At 51.3% G+C, this 19,393-nt stretch overlaps 6 protein-coding genes across 6 annotated transcripts; 3 read left to right on the top strand and 3 right to left on the bottom strand.

Annotated features, from left to right (window-relative positions):
• Window positions 1-18: 18 nt before the first annotated feature.
• V8C40DRAFT_285868 (RNA dependent RNA polymerase domain-containing protein) lies at window positions 19-5,489 on the top strand (the record flags this gene model as incomplete). Its single annotated transcript, XM_083222464.1, has 3 exons — window positions 19-888; window positions 967-2,760; window positions 2,836-5,489. 3 exons carry the CDS (start codon window positions 19-21, stop codon window positions 5,404-5,406), a joined length of 5,235 nt encoding a protein of 1,744 aa, XP_083075347.1. The 3' UTR covers window positions 5,407-5,489.
• V8C40DRAFT_168915 (5-formyltetrahydrofolate cyclo-ligase) lies at window positions 5,490-6,534 on the bottom strand. The gene is made up of 2 exons (XM_083211585.1): window positions 6,337-6,534; window positions 5,490-6,228 (listed from the first exon to the last, which is right to left on the bottom strand). The coding sequence occupies exons 1-2, from the start codon at window positions 6,428-6,430 to the stop codon at window positions 5,573-5,575; spliced, it is 750 nt and encodes a 249-aa protein (XP_083075346.1). The 5' UTR covers window positions 6,431-6,534; the 3' UTR covers window positions 5,490-5,572.
• A 1,647-nt stretch (window positions 6,535-8,181) lies between these two features.
• V8C40DRAFT_273665 (OPT oligopeptide transporter protein-domain-containing protein) lies at window positions 8,182-10,918 on the top strand (the record flags this gene model as incomplete). The annotated part of the gene is made up of 2 exons (XM_083220516.1): window positions 8,182-9,938; window positions 10,015-10,918. The coding sequence occupies 2 exons, from the start codon at window positions 8,182-8,184 to the stop codon at window positions 10,916-10,918; spliced, it is 2,661 nt and encodes an 886-aa protein (XP_083075345.1).
• A 298-nt stretch (window positions 10,919-11,216) lies between these two features.
• V8C40DRAFT_238413 (proteasome regulatory particle base subunit RPN1) lies at window positions 11,217-14,634 on the bottom strand. Its single transcript, XM_083214439.1, has 4 exons — window positions 14,251-14,634; window positions 14,101-14,174; window positions 11,515-13,998; window positions 11,217-11,418 (listed from the first exon to the last, which is right to left on the bottom strand). Exons 1-4 carry the CDS (start codon window positions 14,375-14,377, stop codon window positions 11,392-11,394), a joined length of 2,712 nt encoding a protein of 903 aa, XP_083075344.1. The 5' UTR covers window positions 14,378-14,634; the 3' UTR covers window positions 11,217-11,391.
• Window positions 14,635-14,815: 181 nt separating this feature from the next.
• On the top strand, window positions 14,816-16,481 carry V8C40DRAFT_238411 (protein kinase RIO2). The gene is made up of 2 exons (XM_083214438.1): window positions 14,816-15,055; window positions 15,127-16,481. The coding sequence occupies exons 1-2, from the start codon at window positions 14,993-14,995 to the stop codon at window positions 16,303-16,305; spliced, it is 1,242 nt and encodes a 413-aa protein (XP_083075343.1). The 5' UTR covers window positions 14,816-14,992; the 3' UTR covers window positions 16,306-16,481.
• Window positions 16,482-16,757: 276 nt separating this feature from the next.
• V8C40DRAFT_285861 (uncharacterized protein) lies at window positions 16,758-18,684 on the bottom strand (the record flags this gene model as incomplete). Its single annotated transcript, XM_083222463.1, has 6 exons — window positions 16,758-16,996; window positions 17,076-17,344; window positions 17,406-17,497; window positions 17,554-17,643; window positions 17,698-17,788; window positions 17,846-18,684. The coding sequence occupies 6 exons, from the start codon at window positions 18,682-18,684 to the stop codon at window positions 16,758-16,760; spliced, it is 1,620 nt and encodes a 539-aa protein (XP_083075342.1).
• Window positions 18,685-19,393: the final 709 nt, after the last annotated feature.

Here is a 19,393-nt window from a genome sequence, read left to right as displayed (position 1 = left end):
GAATACAGTTACCCAAAGATGCCTCCTCGAGCCTCGTCTAACCCCAAATCTTTTGTACATGTTCTGCTCGACAAGATTTCTCTAGACGATCAAAAATGGGAATTTCAGGTCCCACGGCTACCCACTGCCGAAGCAACAAATGGGTTGAAACTCATCAAAATGGTCAGCCTCTCGACCAAGAACTCTCAACATCGGCTCGAACTTCGCTACGGACCTGTGGATATGAATCGTGCTATTCAAGATCTGCCCCTTGATAGGTATCTAGCCATCTCGTTGGCTGATTTTCGTTCCCTCAAAGGTGCTAGCCCTTCATCTCCAGCAGAGGGGGCTACAGATAAAGTGATACAACCAACAACTTTTCGAGAATGTTCAGACTACGCAGTTAGGCTCCTTCGCGCAGGAATCACTATACAAGGGGTGCACTACAACTTCTATGGTCACAGCAACAGTCAACTCAAGTCTCGGACCTGTTATCTCTGCGCAGCCTCCAAAGAGCAGATTACACAGAAAGTGGAGGCATTGGGTGACTTTACAAAGATGAAGACTGTAGCCAAAAAGGCAAAGCGAATTGGACTGCTGTTCTCAGTTGCTCGCGCAGCAATGCAAGTTGATCCGAAGAAAGTCGAAGACATCCCAGATATCGAAGTGGGAGACTTTATATTTACAGACGGCTGTGGGTTGATAGCACCCGGCCTTGCCAGCCAGCTATCGCGACGCACCAAGATTTCGTTTCGCAACATTAGATATACGCCTTCTGTATTTCAGATACGATATCGTGGATACAAGGGCGTGGTGACGTTGGATCCCACCATGCCAAAAGGGGGACCGTGGCTCAAGATGAGAAAGTCAATGAAGAAATTTAGCGGCGGTGACGACTTGTCTTTTTCGGTTGTAGAATACTCAAAGGTAAAGTAATTCCATTTCATTCCTTATGTATCAGCATACTAATGACCCATGCAACTGTAGCCGTATGTGTTTGGACATCTCAACGACGAGGTGGTTGTTCTTCTCGACGCGCTGGGCATTAGTCGACAGACTCTCCTTCGCAAACAGGAAGAGCACTTCAAATTTCTCGCCGAGGCACATCAGGACCCGCGAGTTGCGTTTAGAATTCTTTGCCATTTGAATATGCCACAGGTTGCCGAACGGGTCATTATCGACTCGTTGGACGCCGTACGGCCAACAATCAACAAACTCATCAATGCGGAATACGACAAGATGCTGAACAAGCGAGACGAACAAAAGTGTCGTATACTAATCCCGAAATCAAGGCTCTTGTTTGGAGTTTGTGATGCTTGGGGCGTCCTAAAACCGGGCCAATGTGCTGTCAAAGTGACCATGGATGGTGACGGACAGCCTTACGCACTGAAAAATACGAAAGTATTGGTAACGAGGAATCCTTGCCTGCACCCAGGAGATCTTCAGAAACTCGATGTTGTTGAAAGACCTGAGCTTGCACACCTTGTGGACTGCATTGTCTTCCCTACAGCAGGACGACGACCAGCGGCGGATATGATGTCAGGAGGCGATCTGGATGGCGATACATTTTTTGTGACGTGGGATCCGGACATCATCCCATCCACGGTATCCCAAGCGGCACACTATCCAGGGGTCCGCGAACCTTTGAGGTTCTCGCCAATTACAGATGATGACCGCTTACTCTACTTTGCCAAGTATACAAACGCCTCACTGGGTCGTGTCAAAAATCTCTATCTAAAGTGGGCGAGAGCCACCAATGCCATGAGCCCGGAGTGTCAGGAGCTCAATCGTCTATTCTCGCAGTGCGTTGATGGCAATCGCATTAAGGATGATCAGCTCAGGAAATTCGAGAAGCCGCCGGAACCAGGAGCAGATGCGCCCCCGTTTGTTCTGGACGAGCTTCACGAAGCAGCCAAGAAAATTATCATGGAGCAAAAACACATGGCCCAGAATCACATGAATAATATGGAAGGGTATACTTTTGACGGCGTTCAGCTATTGCTGTGTAGAGATGATATTGCCATTTCTGAGGCCGAGTTGATTAGGATGACTGTGAGATGGTGTAGGAGAACGAACACCTCCTTTTACGATTTGATGCACATGTTTGACCTGAATTCCCTAACTTCAGAACAGAAAGCATGGATTTTGGCTCAAGTGCCTGCGTACATTGATGCTCCAAGCTTAGTTCTCAACGCTCTCTCCTCGTCAAGCTTGGTTACTGAAGCAGAATTGAAGCATTTCCATCTCAACTATCCTGGTCTTCATTGGAAACGCGTCTACACATCCGAGGAAGACCGACTAGCCACTTTTTTAGAAGCAGCAAGCAGAAACCTCGAGCTTTTTCACAAAAAGATAATCATCTTCCGCCCGGATGAGCGACTGACGTTGGCAATGTACGTGCCGCAAAAGATCACGCCAGCCGACGACTTTGTGGTGGGCAACAAGGTCAGGCTGTTTGCCTTTCCGCACTCTCAGGGAAGAGAGACGCAAAGCCGACTTTCTCTGCCAACGAAGAAGGAATATCGGCTCTTTTGCGATGAGAATCGATTGCAGTTATTTGATCGCACCGTGGGGAACACCTGGGTGTTTATTGGGCGTTCGGGATCAAATGATAGTAGCTATCGGAATGCGGCCAACGAACAAGATCGTCGAAAGGCGAGGCAGCAGACTCTTGCGAATGGAACCAATGTTGATTATAGAGCGAGTGTTGCGCTGGACAAGTTTAGCAGGAATCTACAGACGCATATTGGGAGGCTACAGAGGCAGGGCATCTTGGCCGCGGTGAGTTCTTTTTTACTAAGTACAAGTAGAAATATTATATCGTGTAGTAGTGCTAATCACTTCTTTCTATTAAAGGAGATTTATATCATCAGTAATAGAGATGTCAGTTCAATGCGCAATCTCGACCTATGGGAGGACTACATTGGCACCGAGCAAGTCTTGCCCCTATTCCCCCGCGAACCCAAAGAATACGACGTCCCAAAGCTTCATGACGTCGACTGGTCCTTGGGAGCGCAACCTCCCCTTGTAGTCGAGGTCGTCAAAAGGGGGAATCTATCCGCTCTGCAAGACGTGCTAGATCCAGCGACTTTACAGCAACTCTTCGCCTGGCTAGTGGAACACGAGCAGCGAGGGCTGCTTACGCGCTGCTTCGAACACTTGATTATGAGCATCAGGAATGACAAAGTGATGGCTCCGGCAGAAACTCTGCGGACTATGGCCGATTTCTTGCAGATGATGCCCTACGTCTCAGCTACGTTTGCCAATCTGGGCTCGTGGAGAGAACTACCCGAAGAACTGAGCGTTGTTCTACAGAATAGCAGCCATATACTACTCCGTAGCGTTATCCTATCGGAAGCTGAGTTTGGAGACCTTGTGTTAGCTCCCTTTCATACCATCTTGGACAATGTGGATTGGCTCAAGTTGACCTCCTTTGCCGACCTCGTCGAGCTGATTGCGCTAACCGTTCACTCGTCGAGCACGGCGCTGGATCTTCTCCTTGAAGGCCTTGATAGGCATAGTTCCAGGCTGTTAACTGGTAGGCCAGCCATTGTTCAAAATTTTGTTCACAACATGATCGGCATTGCGGTAGAGCACATTGGATCAGTGAAGGAAGAAGCAAAAAAGCGAGACGAGCTTCTGAATATCCGAATCGCCAACGACGAGAAAGAAACAAACTCGAGCACAGATCAACCAGGGACTTCAGTCGAAGTCACTTTTAGAATGGATGCCATTGGCGGCACACCGATATCCAATACTCACGTACGACTCTTCGCAGCCAGTCCGCCGTCAAGCTCGATTTTAGACAGGGTCTATTCTATGGATGGTCTAGTTGTCGAGAGCAGGTCGGGGTTTGCCAAGATACGTTGTTTTCATCCACCGCCGTCTTACGCTGAGAAATGCTCCTGGATACTGGAAGAATGCGGCTTGTTTGTGACTGCAAAGACAATGCTGGATGCTGTGCGTGATCTTGCGACGTATGAATACGCTTGCTGTGGAGTGCTTGATCAAATCATTGGGATTCAGTCCCAAGCTGTCGCCAGTGCACCAACTATAACTGAAAACGCAAACAATGAAGTGGCATCAGCTTCGACTCTATCTACAGCAGAGGCTTCATTAAACCCAAGTCAAAAAATCGCAGTGGAAGCATCACAGAAGAACAAACTAGTCTGTCTTTGGGGTCCCCCAGGCACCGGAAAGACGCAAACCATCGTGGCAATCATCAGAAGGCTACAGCTAGATCCTAACATCGGCAAGATACTAGTCACTGCTCCAACTCACAACGCTGTAGACAATGTCATGAGGCGATATCTCGGGCGAATCAGCCAGGAAGGTCTCTTGCAGAGCTCAAAGATGGCTCCTTTGCGCGTGGCGACAGAAGTCCGCAAAGTTGGCGAAGACTTACGAAAGTATACATGCGATGCGTTGGCTGGCCAGGAAGTACACTCTAGCCATGCTGCCATGCGTGAGGCCAAGAAGCGTGTCAAAGCCGCAGGAATCATCTTCACGACGTGTATCGGGGCTGGATTAGGCTTGCTGAGAGACCAGGTGTTTGAGACGGTGATTGTCGACGAGGCATCCCAGCAGACTGAGCCCGCATCGCTTGTACCGCTGGCAAAAGGGTGCGAAAAGGCAATTCTCGTGGGTGATCATGTTCAGCTGAGGCCGACTGTACAGAATATCGCACTTGCTCTGGACTTTGACGTCTCACTATTTGAGAGATTATATACTCGAGATAGAGCAACACCGAATATGGTCAAGGTGATGCTGGACACACAGTACCGGATGCATCCCTCCATATGCAGCTTCATCTCGAAGGAGTTTTATGAAGCAAAGCTATTATCTGGGCTTAGGGATCAAGATAGGCCGATGCCACCTTCATCTTTCCCCTGGCCAACCTCTCCAGCTACCAATCATTCGACTTTTGTCCCTCGGATGATATTTGTCGAGTGTTCTGGAAGAGAAGATTTGGGCCACAAGTCCAAATCTAATAAAGAGCAGGCAGACCTGTGCCTCTCGATTTGCAAACTCCTACGCACAACTAAAGCTACATCATCGACTGGAACAGACGCCAACAGCGCGCAGGTCACTAATAATACATCTATCGCCGTGCTGACTCCTTATTCACGACAATCCGAGATTCTCCAAAGATCGCTTTCCGGAATTCCAAACGTCGAAATTTCTAGTATTGACGGCTTTCAAGGGCGCGAAGCCGATGTTGTCATTTTCGTCACTGTTCGTTGTAACGAAAGCCGAGAGATTGGTTTCCTCAAGGACCTGCGTCGGATGAATGTAGCTCTCACCAGGGCCAAGTTTGGTATGATTGTTGTGGGAAATAAGGCGACTTTGACGGGCGGGAGGGAGGAGGAGGAGAGTACGGGAATGTGGAGGAGGTTTATGGACCAGCTTTCTAGCGTTGAACTTTGAGCTTTTGCACAAACAGATTGTATGTAGTAGTAGAATTATGAGAGAATGATCAAGATTTTGTGATTGATGTGATCGAGACACTTCGACACTCTCGCGAAGTGGACTCACAGGGAGGTGTTGTGCGTTTATCAAACGGAATAAGAATCGTAATGGACATGAGATGGTATCAGGATGCGCTTATTGTTTGAGTATCGGGCGAAAGTTTAATCTCGCCATTGCCCAGTATCAAGCCGTGCAGCTTCCGGTCATACTGGCCCATGGGCACCGGCTCATCCGTCTCCGGGTTGAGAAGCTGCTCCGTGAGAGCCAACCCATAGAATCGTAGCACAGGGCCATCATTACCAACTTCATCATGAGGTTTCGCAGCCAAATACCTGTTGAGAAAGAAGTCGTAGAAGCCTTTGCCGTGACCGAGTCTTCTAACACTTCCTGCACTATCGGTATCAAAAGCCACACCGGGCATAAGGATCAGATCCAAGGTGGATTGGTCTGATTTGTGCACATCAGGTCCTCCGAGGATGCGCTGCCGCAGATGGACGGTAGCTGGATCTATGCTAGGAATCCCCCAAGAATCTCTCTGAAGGCCGTCGTAGTCCTGGACATCCTGAAGCTGAACCATGTCCATCACGCGAGCTGGAGTTCCAGGTTCGTCTAGGGGTGATTTGTGCAGATATGGGACAAAGACTTGCTTTCCGGAGTTTAGGGCATGGCGAACAATTGCGTCTGTCTGAATCTCTCCGACAGGCATGGAGAGGTATACGCTGATGCGGTTGGCGTCTTGGTAGGGCTTGAAGGTTTTGAGCGTCTCGAATATTGTGCTGCCTGATGCGATTTAAGTGTTAATTTCTTAAGAAGAAAAAAAAAAAGAAGGGAAAATCTGAAATTTGATAAGGAGTCATTGGATGTTGATGCTGGTCGGGTTCATCATACTTTGAGCGAGAACGGAATCCTGAGAGACTTTTGAGAGTCTCTGCTTGAGGAGACGCCGGAGCTGCTGCTTGGCAGTGGCCAATGGAGCGGCCATGATAAAAACCAGCCTCAAACGCCTCAAAATTCGCAGAAAATTACAGAGCTGCAAAGTCAATGTGAGGCTGGTGATGAGTGAGATGAAAAGCGCGTGGAATCTGGTGAGCGCCGATGGCGGGGAGAATCATCGGATCGGAGGGTCCGTGATCCGGCCGGGATTCCGTAGGTTTGCATTTGCATGGCGACAGGACCCGAATCAGGCCATGGCTATAGCACACTAAGAGGCTCGGCTCGGGCCATGGCAGTGATGGATGGGAAATTATACGCATCTGCATGCATGATGACGACGATTAATACACAGCATTTTCTAAAGCTACGCTGAGTTGAGCTGAGCTGAAGATTCTCTGTGTAACCCGAGCGAGCGCTAGAGGTTTCAGTAACTCCAGGCACCAGTGTGAAGAGGTGGTGATTGTTCATTTAGTGTGTGTATTCAAGGTCCAATCAATGCGGGCTATATTTTGTACAGCATGAATTATTTGATCCGTCCATCCTTTCTATGCCGTCTTTCCCAGGCCTAATTGATGCTTTTCTAGTCCAAGCTAAGCGTTGTCTCACATTTTGTATGTCCCCGATCCTTCGGAACCGCATTCGGACAAGGTCGGACATTCACGAAAGAGAGACTTATTTAGTAGAATAATATCACTGGTGTAGCTGGACAAGAAAGACAGTGAGTGATTCATTCTTCACTTGGCTGCATATGAGAGAGACAAATGGCAGTGCTGGGAGGTATAACGGTTGGAAATCACGGCACGCCGATTGGGCTGCAGGGCAGAGGATTTTAATCTGGTATATATTAGATTGCCGGTGTGACTAACTCCAGCTCCAGCCGGAACTTTTGATTGCATCACTAGCTGGATTGCGGGTGACACGCTGCATGCAGGCAGATGCTCTATTCATGCAAGGAGAGGCCCAAACGGGACACGGCAGCCGAAGCAGAAAAAGGTGGTTTGATATCTGATGCCGCGGATTGGGCCAGAGCTGAGCAAGCATCAGCCAGACAAACAAAAAAAATGTTTCAGCCGTTGGTTATCATCACATCAAATTGACTGATGTGCCCAATCAATCCTTGTCCTCACCAGCTACAGCGCCCGCATTAGTGCATTCTCCCGCTATAACCCGCTATCCAACCCTCGTTGAATTTTCGGCCCCCTCTCCCCCACCATCACCATCGATTCGATCCGCCCTTTTTCGCACAACCGCCCCGCCATGGGTCGAGCCAGCGAATCCAGAGATCCTGAATTCAAGTCCAGGACTTCAACAAGCTCCCCGGCCAGCGATTCCTTTCCACGGCAGCATGGCGTTGCCCTGCAGAATCTGGCGCGAACAAGGGAATCACAAGCAGTAGCACCAGCAGTAGCAACGTCATCCGTCACCTCACAACCAGCCGCTGTCTCAGTCTCCTCAGCCTCGGTCTCAGTCTCAGTCCCGGGCTCTCCAACAACCACAGGGATCCCCGTCCCACAACCTCAATCCCAATCCCGTCCCCATTCCCGCTCTTCGACTACTTCGACTACTTCATCTCTTTCTCTCCCCCCTCCTCTCTCTTCCTCCGTCCAGCATGATCGCTTCCCTGGGCGTCAAGAGGCTGTAGCCCAGCCTGCTGCGTCTGCTGCCATGGCCTCCTCCAGCAAAGCCTCCAGCAGGGCGACGAGAACAACAGCTTCAGCAACAGCAACAGCAGTAGCAACGCCGCCGCTGCTCTTCGCCGATGGCCGTCGATCCGACTCGTCGCCCTACGGCTCTACGGCCATGACCCCGAACCGCAGCCAGTCCCCCTCCGGGTCCGGGTCCGGGTCTGATTCCAGCAACCGTGGGCTTCGTCTCGCCCGTTCAACCAGCCGGGGCGAGGTCTCTAGACGATCCTTTGCTTCCCGGCGCTCGTCTCGCAGGTCCGGAAGCTTCGATGGCGCGGCGCTGGTCTCCGGCGTTGAGGGTCGGTTTGGCATGCCCGAGGCTCTTCTGTCAACCGTTGTGCTCGACGACGACATCTCCGAGGACGGGCCGCTGCTCGACGGAGCCTCTTCCTCGACCGAGATCCCCGACCTAGACGCCGACGAGAACTCACCCAACGAAGCCGTGCGAGCCTCCGTATCACCAATTGACGATACGACTCTATCTATAAACACGCCGCGCATGTGGTGCTTGTCCATCCTCTTCTCCATCCTTGGCTCCTCCACCAATCTGTTTTTTTCTTTGAGATACCCCAGCGTTGCCATTACTCCCGTCATTGCGCTGTTACTCGTCCACCCTCTGGGCCATTTATGGGATTATTTGTTGAAGCGGTCGTACGACCCCGAGGAGGAGTTCACCGACGGCGTACGGACTGCCATCTCGTCGCATAGCCATGACGGCCATGGCCAGAAGAAGCGGCTCGACTCCCTACGTCTGTGGCTGGCCCAGGGCAGGTGGAACGAAAAGGAGCACACATGTGTTTATGTGAGCAGCAACGTTGCCTTTGGTTTCGCCTTTGCCACGGACGTCATTGTCGAGCAGACGCAATTCTACAATCAAGAGGCGCCCATTGCCTACCAGCTGCTCTTGACGATATCGACGCAGATTCTTGGTTATGGCTTCGCCGGAATGGCTCGCCGCTTCTTGGTTCGCCCCAGCGGCATGGTGTGGCCCGGTACTCTTATGTCCGCCGCCATGTTTACCACCCTCCATAAGCAAGAGAACAAGCCAGCCAATGGCTGGACTATCAGCCGCTGGAAGTTCTTCTACATCATCTGGGTTTGCGCCTCCATCTTTTACTTCCTGCCGGGCCTCCTGATGCCCGCTCTCAGCTACTTCAACGTCATTACCTGGTTTGCGCCCAAGAGCGTCGTTCTCGCAAACCTGTTCGGCGTGTCCTCCGGCCTTGGTCTCTTTCCCATGACCTTTGACTGGGCCCAAATCACATATGTCGGCTCACCTCTCTTGGTACCTTTTTGGGCTGCCATGAATGTCGTTGGCGGTCTAGCCATCGTCATGTGGATCATAGCACCACTGTTCTATTATAGCAATGTGCTCTATTCCTCTTATATGCCCATCCTCTCTACGGCCGTCTTCGACAACACGGGCAAAGTCTACGACGTCAGCAAAATTCTCACTCCAGACTTTCTCTTCGACAGGGAAGCATACTCAAACTATAGCCGCGTTTTCCTGCCAGTCACGTATATGCTCAGCTACGGCGTCCAGTTTGCCGGGCTCGCTGCTCTCTTGACACACACCGTATGCTGGCACGGCCAAGACATCTGGCACACATGGAAGAAATCGCTAGTCGAGGCGAGAGGTCAGGGCAAGGAAGGCTATCAACAAGTCTCTGACTCTCCCGACCCTTCATCAACCACTGCCGCACAGCCAGAAGGAACTCCCCGTGTGTCAATGTCGGGATCCCATATTGAAGGCCTCATGAGCCACGAGGATATTCACAGTCGCCTTATGAAGCGCTATAAAGATGCCCCCATTAGCTGGTACTTTGCCACCTTTGTCTCCATGGCAGCCATTGGCATCTTTGTCGTTGAATAGTAAGCTATCCCCCTCACTATGAATTTCTCACATATCCTCAAAGTTGTTGTTACTCATACCCCATCTTTCTTCCAGCTATCCCGTCCACCTCCCCTGGTACGGCCTTCTCCTCGCCCTAGGAATCGGCGCCATCTTCTTCATCCCCAACGGCATCATCATGGCCATCACCAACCAGCACAGCAGCATCTACCTCATCTGCCAGCTCATCTGCGGCGTCGCCTTCCCCGGCCGCCCCATCGCCAACATGGTCTTCGTCACCTACGGCTACATCTCCTCAGCGCAGGGCATCAAGTTCGCCTCCGACCTCAAGCTCGGCCACTACATGAAGATCCCGCCGCGCATCATGTTCTCCGTCCAGATCGTCGCCACGCTCGTCTCCTCCGTCACCCAGATCGGCGTCCTCAACTGGATGTTTGCCAACGTCAGGGGCATCTGCACCCCCGAGGCCGTCAACGGCTTCACCTGCCCCATCGCTCGCGTCCACTTCAACGGCTCCATCCTCTGGGGCGTCGTCGGGCCCGGCGAGTTCTTCGGCGCGAGCGCGATATACCGCTCCCTCGTCTGGTGCTTCCCGCTCGGCGCAATCCTGCCCATCCCCCTCTGGCTCTACTCCCGCCATAAGAAGCACAGCCTCTTCCGCAAAGTCAACCTCCCCGTCATCTTCGGCGCCATGGGCTGGATCCCGCCCGCCACGGGCCTCAACTTCTCCGTCTGGGCCCTCGTCTGCTTCTTCTTCAACTACCTCATCAAGCGCCGCGCAAACGCCTGGTGGGGAAAATACACAATGACCCTCAGCGCCGCCCTCGACTCGGGCCTCGCGTTCGGCATCGTCATTGTCTTCTTCGTCTTCATATACCCCGGCTGGATGAAGGGCTTCAGCTGGTGGGGGACCGAGGTGTACAAGCAAGGCTGTGACTGGCAGGCTTGCTCGTTTAGAACTGTTAAGGATGGAGAGCACTTTGGACCTGAGTCTTGGTGAAGCGGTGTGTAAAATGCTTCACTTACACATACAGATTCTTTGATTTTATTGGATATATAGATTTCTATCCATCTATCTACGATGTTCTCTTAGATATCATGCATATAATTACTCTACTACTTACTACAAACCACATTTGACGATATCAATGACAAATTAGCAATAGAACTTACCAATCTCCATCTTAAAACCATCTTCAACATATAAGCAGTGCGCCCTATCATAAGACACCTAGTAAACCACGAGCAGAAGAGAGAAGCAATACCAAATGTCTCTCTATCAAGGCAAGATATTAGTTACTCATGACCAAGTTTTTTTGAATTTGAAATTTGCTTTCTTGTGGCGTTCAAGTAAATTACTATACAGCGCAGTTTCGCCTCCTCCCTTTCTCGCCCGGCCCAAGAAATATTTCTATACCAGTGGTTTCTCACCCGACCTCATGTAATGCCTTTTTATTTATTTAGTTGCCTTGTTTATTGCTCCGCTTGCCATTCGGGGTTCTATACACGCATGACATGTTAGCCAATATATTCCACGAATAGGGTCAAATCAAAGGGAGGCACTGAATTATTAATGTTGAGGGCGGAAAAGCTCACCTTTCGCAGAATCACTATGCCTTCCAGGAGAGTGCTGTTAAGGCTGATGTACTCCTCGTCCTCCAGCTCCGCTCGGTCACCGTAGCTTAGCACCACCGGTGTGCTCTGTGTCTGCCAGCCGGTAATAGTCTTGGGCCGACCAGCCTGGCCGACAACGTCCACTGCCTGACCTACACGAACGTTGACCTTCAAGAGGTTCAAGTCTTCGTCCACAGTGACAAGGAATCTAGGATGCATGGCAGGAACAAGGAAGTAGAGGAGGTAGTGCGAGTTGGAAGCGATAAAGTCCTTGGGGTCAAGCATGGCAATGATGGTGGTCAGCAGACCTGCGGTCGAGACGGGGGAGAGCACCTGTCTGTCGGAGTGGAACGGGTTCAAAGAGAGCGTTCCCTTGCCCATGTGCAAGAGACCTTGTGCGATGCGGACCATAAACAGGGCGTCTTGGTCTCGGTGGTAGTAGCTTGCAAGCTGTCGGAGTAGCTGGGCCAATCGAGCGTTGTTGGTGCCCGCACCCAGCATACCCATGGCGAAGATGGCGTTGATGGCCACTTCCGGATCATTGTCGTGACTGTATCTTGAGAGCGTGTCGTAGACCTTCATCTGCGGGTTGCTCGGGCTAATCAAGCCCATAGCCAAAGGCACGGCTTTACGAATGTTGGGTTCGCCGTAGTGCATGAGGTGACCAAACTGTCTCAAGACCATCTCCTGGCCAATGTCCTCTCCCATTGACACCAGCGCAATACCCAGAACCGCGTACGCTTGCAGAAGCTCGTCGCCCTTCTTATCGTCCGACTCTTCTTGGTGCTCGTTGCAAATGTGCAACAGCTCCTGGATCTTTAGGACAGCACCGGTACCGGCCCAAGCACAAATCTCGGCCAAAACAGCTGTAGGCTTGGCCATGGGGTGGTCCACAGCCTTGAGCGTCTCCAAGATAACATCCACCTCTTCCTGACGACCAAAGAAAAGGAGTCCCAAGCCCAGACCCAAAAACCTCGTCCACTTATCGGTCAATTGGTTCTTGCGCTCTTCGTCCATAAGTGTCGTCACGATAGCCTCGCTCACTTCCGGGTGAGATGTGCCAATAGCAATGAGACCACAAGCCAACGCTGCCATGGCCGAGATTTGCATGTCCTCCTTAGAGTCGACAATCATGGGCATGATCAGATCAATAACATCCTCCTTATTAGATCCAGCATACGCCAATCCGAGACCCATCAGGCAACCAGTACGGACAAGAGGGTTTTCATGGTGCAGCTTGTCAGCATCTCCCAAGAGCGCAATGGTTGGCTCAGATTCTAGCCGAACACCCGAGTTCATGATACCAATGGCAAGCATAGAACCGGCTGTGATCTCCGGCTCAGTGGCATAAGTGTACCTGTCGACGCTGTCGAGGCCGTTCTCAATATCCCACATCAACAGGGTGCCGAGGGAGGCAACAGTTGACATCATGCCCTCACCCTTGGTCTTCCACACCCAAGCCTCCTTCTGGGAGTCGACGAGCATCATCTTGTCGTTGCCGAATCCAGCATTGACAAACGCATTGACGAAGGCGGCGGCGAGGTTATGCCTGGCAGAGTCCAAGTTGGTCATTCCGGCTACTCGACTGCTCTCCAAGTGGCTCTTGTAAATATCCTCGGTGGACTTGGGGTCGAGGATGTTGAGCTCCTTGCCCAGACCCTTGAAATAGCCTGACAGCTTGATGTTGTGTAGACACTCGAACAATTCTTGGTCATCGCCCTCACCCTCTTCAACCATGGGCATGACAATCTTCTGGCGTGAAATCAAAAAGGCCAGCTGTCTCTTGAGTATGGGATCCTCCGCCTTGTCGAAATCTTCCTGGAGCAGGTCAATGTCGTGCAATCGAATGGCAAGAATAACTGCCTGAGTAAATTGCTTGTGGGTGATGTAGATGTCGTGGGCAACACGGAGGAACGTCTCGTTGTCGGGGTATGTCAACAAGTTCACCATGGTGACCATGTACAGGCACACTCTGGGGTAGGAGTTCTCGTCGACAAACTTGCTAATCTCCTCAATGATCTCCAGCTCGCTCATCAGATCCACGGCATCAGCTTCCTGGTTGCTCTTGATGAAGAGCGGCACCAGAATCAGCGCCAGGTCGACAAGGTCCTTGGTGGGCTCATCGGCCGTGATGCGCTTGCTGTACACCTCGCCGATCTCGAGAGCCAAGTGCCGGACGTATTCGTGGCCCCATGATCCAATGTCGGTCGTGGGGGCCAAGAGTCGGTACTTGAGTGTGTCTTGTCGGTCTTCATCGGAGAAGGTCATGCCAATAACTGACAGAACATCGGCTAGTGATACCTTGTTCTCATCGCTGGGCCACTCTTCGTACAGCTTGGTCAGGGTCTCGTAGTGTGGTCGGAGAAACTTGAGCGGCTTCGGTACTGCTGTCATGGACGATGTGGAGGTCTTGATTGCGCTCTTCATCATTTCAAGGGCGGATTTGTAAAGGGAACTATCGGATTCCTGGAGACAAAGAGGTAAGCTTCCAAACCTCATCGGACAAACGCACAGCTTGCCCCTCCCTCATCCCCCTCCTCTCGTTTGATGCTATCCGGCAATACTCACTGTTAAACGCTCCACCATCATATCTAGCTCACTCTTGAGCTGCTGGTCTTCTTCATTGAGCTCCTCTTCGGCAGCTGTTACCCCTCAAGTCAGCCATTGTAGAGAAAACCACGGGATATCGGGCGTCTCCCAAGGGAGTGGGGTATTTACCATCCTTCTTGTCGTCCTCCTTCTTGCCGTCCGCGACAGCCTTGTCATCTTTGACCTCATCCACGGCCTTGCCCTTCCCTTTATCAGCAGCCGCCGCCGGCTTTGGCAAATCGCTGTCCTGGGCCATGGTGACGTAGAGAGATTAGGCGTCTATGATGAACCCCCCCAGCAAAGACGTCGGGGGCGAGGATGGATGAATGCGAGGAAGTCGTTAAAAGATGGTTGGCAGAATTAGATAGAATTGCTCAGTATCGCAGCCCCGGGGAGGTTGAGCAGGTCGAAGTTGCGGGCGGAATCAGGTGGAAGTGCTGATGGAGACTTTGCTTGGTAAAGCTCTGGGCTGGGTTGAAGCGCTACTCTCAACAGCTGCCATGGGCTGCTAGGTACCAGGTATTACGCGAGGCGCTGCCGCCTACAGAACCAGCTACGTACTCTGAACCCCAGCCTTATGATCACGTGCAACGGCCCCCGGAATTCGCTCTAAGATGAATTAGGGCTAGTCGCAACCATTCCCATCTCTATCTCTGGTATCGATAAGATCTTGGTCAATTTTCTTTCATCACAGGTTGTTTGTTGCTTGGTAGACCCCGCCAACTTTCCAACCGAACCCCCCATCCGTCGAAGAATTAAACTGAATCAAGATACTCGCATATCAGATCTTGAGGTTTAGCGCTGGGTCTTACCGGCTTCAGCAAACGTATTTACAAAGTTCGCCATATTCAGTTCATCTATATAGCCGGCCATGAAGTTGGACACCAGAGCAATGCGCCATCTGGCGGCCGAGGACTGGCGAGTCCTCACAGCAGTACGCCCAACAAACCCGATATTATATACAAATAGAAGATTCGCTAATCATATACCACTTCACTATTACAGGTTGAAATGGGCAGCAAAAACCACGAGATCGTTCCCACTCCTCTAATAGAAAAGCTGGCTCGCCTTCGAGGCGGCGTAAGCGGCGTCCACAGGAGCATATCAGCTCTCGCCAAGGTCGGCCTCATCGCCCGTGTCAAGGAGGCCAAATACGACGGATATCGCCTGACATACGGAGGTCTCGATTACCTCGCGCTACACACCCACGCCAGCCGCAAAGATGTCTACAGCGTCGGCAACCGAATCGGTGTGGGAAAAGAGAGCGACATCATGGTTGTCGCCGACCACTCCGGCAAGCAGTGTGTGCTGAAGATCCATCGTCTCGGGCGCATATCTTTCCGAACAGTCAAATCAAACCGAGACTACCTAAAGAACCGTAATGCCCAGTCGTGGATGTATCTCTCAAGGCTCGCCGCCATGAAGGAATACGCCTTCATGAATGCGCTTCACGAGGAAGGCTTTCCTGTGCCAGTACCGTTGGCACAATCCAGACATACCATCGTCATGTCCCTGGTGGACGCATTCCCTCTCCGACAAATCAGCGAGGTCCCCGACCCGGCATCGCTCTACGCAGATCTCATCTCCCTCATCCTACGCCTAGCAAGCCATGGTCTAATCCACGGCGATTATAACGAGTTTAACATCCTAGTCAAGGAGATCAAGTCAACGGCTGAGGATGGCACAGAGTCTATTGTACTCGAGCCAGTTATCATCGATTTTCCACAGATGGTTTCTATGGAGCATGTCAATGCTGAGATGTACTTTGACCGAGATGTAAACTGCATTAAGCGTTTCTTTTTACGAAGATTTCATTTCACACCCTCCCAACCAGGACCCTTTTTCAAGGACGCAAAGAAGACTGTTGGAAAGGGTGGTCTGAAGCGATTGGATGCTACCGTTGAAGCATCAGGCTTCACCAAGAAGATGTTAAAAGATCTTGAGGCCGCCATCAAAGACAAAAAGACGGTCGAGGAGGGCCAAGAGGGAGCAAACGAGGATGACGATGACGAATACGATGAGGATAGTGAGGAAGAGGAAGAAGAAGAAGAAGAGGGCGATGATGAGGATGAAGGCGAGGGAAAACAAGAAGCTCTTTTGAGTGGTGGACTCTCTGAAGGCCTCTTGAGTGGTGAGCCAGTGATAGACAAGGCGAACAGCGAAATGGCAAAACTGGCAGTATAGTGGCCGGATGACTGATACCAAGAACCAAGACTCGACATGATAAAACAAAATTGAATTTCATTAGCAGCCGTTGTTCAAAAATGGTCAACGGGAAAAGAAGGCACAACAAAAGAATTTCTCATTATGTGATGGAATGATATCTCATCATTGTGTATAAAAACGATGCTAACGCCGCCAACTTTTGCCACACCCTGCCATTATCTAGACTCTAAAGTACAACGCACATAAAATAATCCCTTTTCACAGTTTGATCCCACTTATTGGCTACCTCCAGACCTAGAACATGTTTCAACCGTGGCGTAAAGGCTACCGTGACTGTTGGGGTAAGTGGTCCCAAAAAAGTCCAAAACAAGTAGTGGTAGAGATGTTGAACCAGCCGGCATCATATTATGGCACAAACGTGCGGACAAAAAAGACACAAAAAAGCAAAAGAATGAAGACTGCATGGGTGTTCACTGCGAGTCCTTCTTCGAGGCCTCTTTCTTGACCGAGGGAGACAGCTGGATGTTCTCCTTGCCGGCGGCGGCGACAACGGCTGGGTCCGCTCGAATCGTGACACTCTCATCGCACTCAGACGTGGTGGGAGTCGAAATCGTAGCGTCCGCGCTCGTGGTCGCCCTACCGAAAGAGTTAGAACTTAGCAAAAATGCTGCGGCTATATCCATACGCAGACTGTGCACGAGGCACTGAGCTTCGCGTGTCGTCAAGCGACGAGGACGATAGGCCGCTGCGAGATGTTAGTGGCAAGTCAGTGTCTACCCCGGAATCACCAGAAGCAAACCTTCGGGACTGGGGTAGGTTGCGTCGCCAGTGGGCTTGCTGGTTGTACAGAGCAGGGTTCAGGCCAACAAGCGGAGTGCCGTAGGCGCCAATATTGTACTCATTGGTTCGGAACTGACGACGTTCAGCGGTAACTTGTTTGAGCTCTTTCTGAGCTGGAGTATCGGCATAGCGAATGTTCATTGGAAGACCCTCTTCACCAATGCCGATGCCGTTGAACTTGCGAACGATCTCGTCGCAGATCTCGCGAGAGTCAAATCTAAACTGCGTCAGAAGATAAAGGACGGTGTGAGGGCCGACAGGGGCTTCGAGAGACCTACCGAGCAAAGCCGACGCCACGGCTGTTTCCCATGCTATCGCGAAGGATCTTGCTGGACTGAATGTGGTATCCAAGGAAGATGGTGGCGAGTTCCTAGGTCAGTGTCAGCCACACCAGCTGCGAGAGAAGAGTCATGTAAATCAACATACCATCTCGTTCAGGCTCTTGGGCAGGTTGGAGATGTAAAGGTTAGTTGAACCGTCATCACCCTCAGCTTTGAGCCGAGAATTGAACGACTCCTAGAAGTTGTTAGCTCAGAAGAGTTGAGAAGGGGGGAAGAGGTTGAATCGTACCCGGGCAAAGCCGATCTCGTAGCCGAGGCGGTGGAAGGCCCGAATGCACAGTTCAGAGTCACGAACATCGTAGAACTTGGCGAAACCAAATCTATGGCCAGTCAGCATGAAGTAGAGAATTGAGTGTGTTAGGACGAGCAGAGCTTACCCCTTACAAGCTCCAGTGTTAGTGTCGATGATGGCCTTGGACGTCTCAACAGCACCAAAGCGAGAAGTAAAATGGTAGAGCAGCTCATCATCCGTGGTAGGATGAAGACCACGAATGTACACGTTGCGGTTACCGGGAATGCGATTCTCCAAACTTTGCTCAAGAGTCTTCATCTGGCCTGGAGGAGTGAAGACAGCTGGAACCGCCTTGGGAATAGCCGGATCTTTCTTGAGGAGCTCATCAATGGTGCGATCCGAAATGACCATGGGAATTGGCTTCGTGGTCTCAATGGGTGCAAGGCCCGTAGCATTAGGAGACGGGGTCGTGTATGAAGACCGATCAAGGCTAGCAACACGAGGGGGGTAATCGCGGACAATGGAGAAGGCACCGCCGTAGTAGGGGGTAGCAGGAGCAGACTCCGTCGTAGAGTAAGAACCGCGACGATTCTCAAGGCCCGGAACATCTGAATGACCACGATCAGCACGAGGCTGGGCCGTGCCTGGGCGGCCAGGGGTAAAGGGCATAAGAGGCATCGAAAGGCCAACATAGGAGGCACCATAGCCGCCTGCGGCACCCGGATAATTGAGATAAGGGTTCTCATTAGAATGGCCAAGGCCCATGGGTTGCGCAGTTGGCACAGGCGTGAGGACGAACTGGCTGTCCGAGTTGACCATGAACGCATGACCTGGTCCCATTGGGACAGGAGCTGCATTGCTAGGCATGCTCAAGCTGCCGAGGGTCAATCCATTGAAGTGATTAATAAGGCTGCCGGGATCAGCAGCTGCATGAGCGGCTCGACCGGTGTAATAAGGATTAGCAACGCCGCCGTTGGCTTCCATTTTGGATTCGGCAACAGTGTGAAGATGGTAAGACATGTGTTTGCCTGTCGTTGTCGCGGTCAGTGATTTGCGGTGACGTATAGTGTTTTTGTGGCAAACATGGCAGATGATCAAAAGATATCCAAGACTTGGAATGGGCTGCCCCGGTATGGGCGATGGCAAGAGGCTCATGATTCAGGGCATCAAACCCGAGTCGAGAGGAGTAGAAGATGGGTTGGAAGGTTGGCCAGGGGTAGTGATTCAAGAGATGAAGCTGAAAAGAAGGCAACGTACCCAAAGAACAGCAGATCGGTCACAATGGTGATCGAAGAAATGACAAATGATTCGACAGTACGACGAAAATCTGGAATCAGTCAATGAGTTAGAAACGTAACCAAGATGAAGCATAGCGGTGCTGAAGTGGTCTTCATGTGCAAAGCCGACTGGGGATGATGAAAGACGAATATCAGGCAGCCTGGCAAAGGGCTGGAAACGAGAGGAGAAATCATGAAGAGGACAAATGGAGAATGACTTCGCAGATGTGTAGAGAAAAGGGGGATTCATCTACCAGCCTGTAGATGGGCGGCTCGAGAGATGAAGATGTGTTCAAGCAAATGGAGACAAATGCGAAGAGAAGCAGAAGGCTAGGTGATAGAAAGAGACTATCAAAAGGCATGCTCACCTTACCCAGTCTTGGGATTACGTGGTGTTGCAGACAATGAAGCTCAAG

Source organism: Trichoderma camerunense (assembly GCF_050948025.1).
Source record: "Trichoderma camerunense strain CBS 138272 chromosome Unknown V8C40scaffold_5, whole genome shotgun sequence".
Lineage (NCBI taxonomy): Eukaryota > Fungi > Ascomycota > Sordariomycetes > Hypocreales > Hypocreaceae > Trichoderma > Trichoderma camerunense.
The sequence above is the reverse complement of the archived record's forward strand: the minus strand, read 5'-3'. Positions and strand labels throughout refer to the sequence as shown.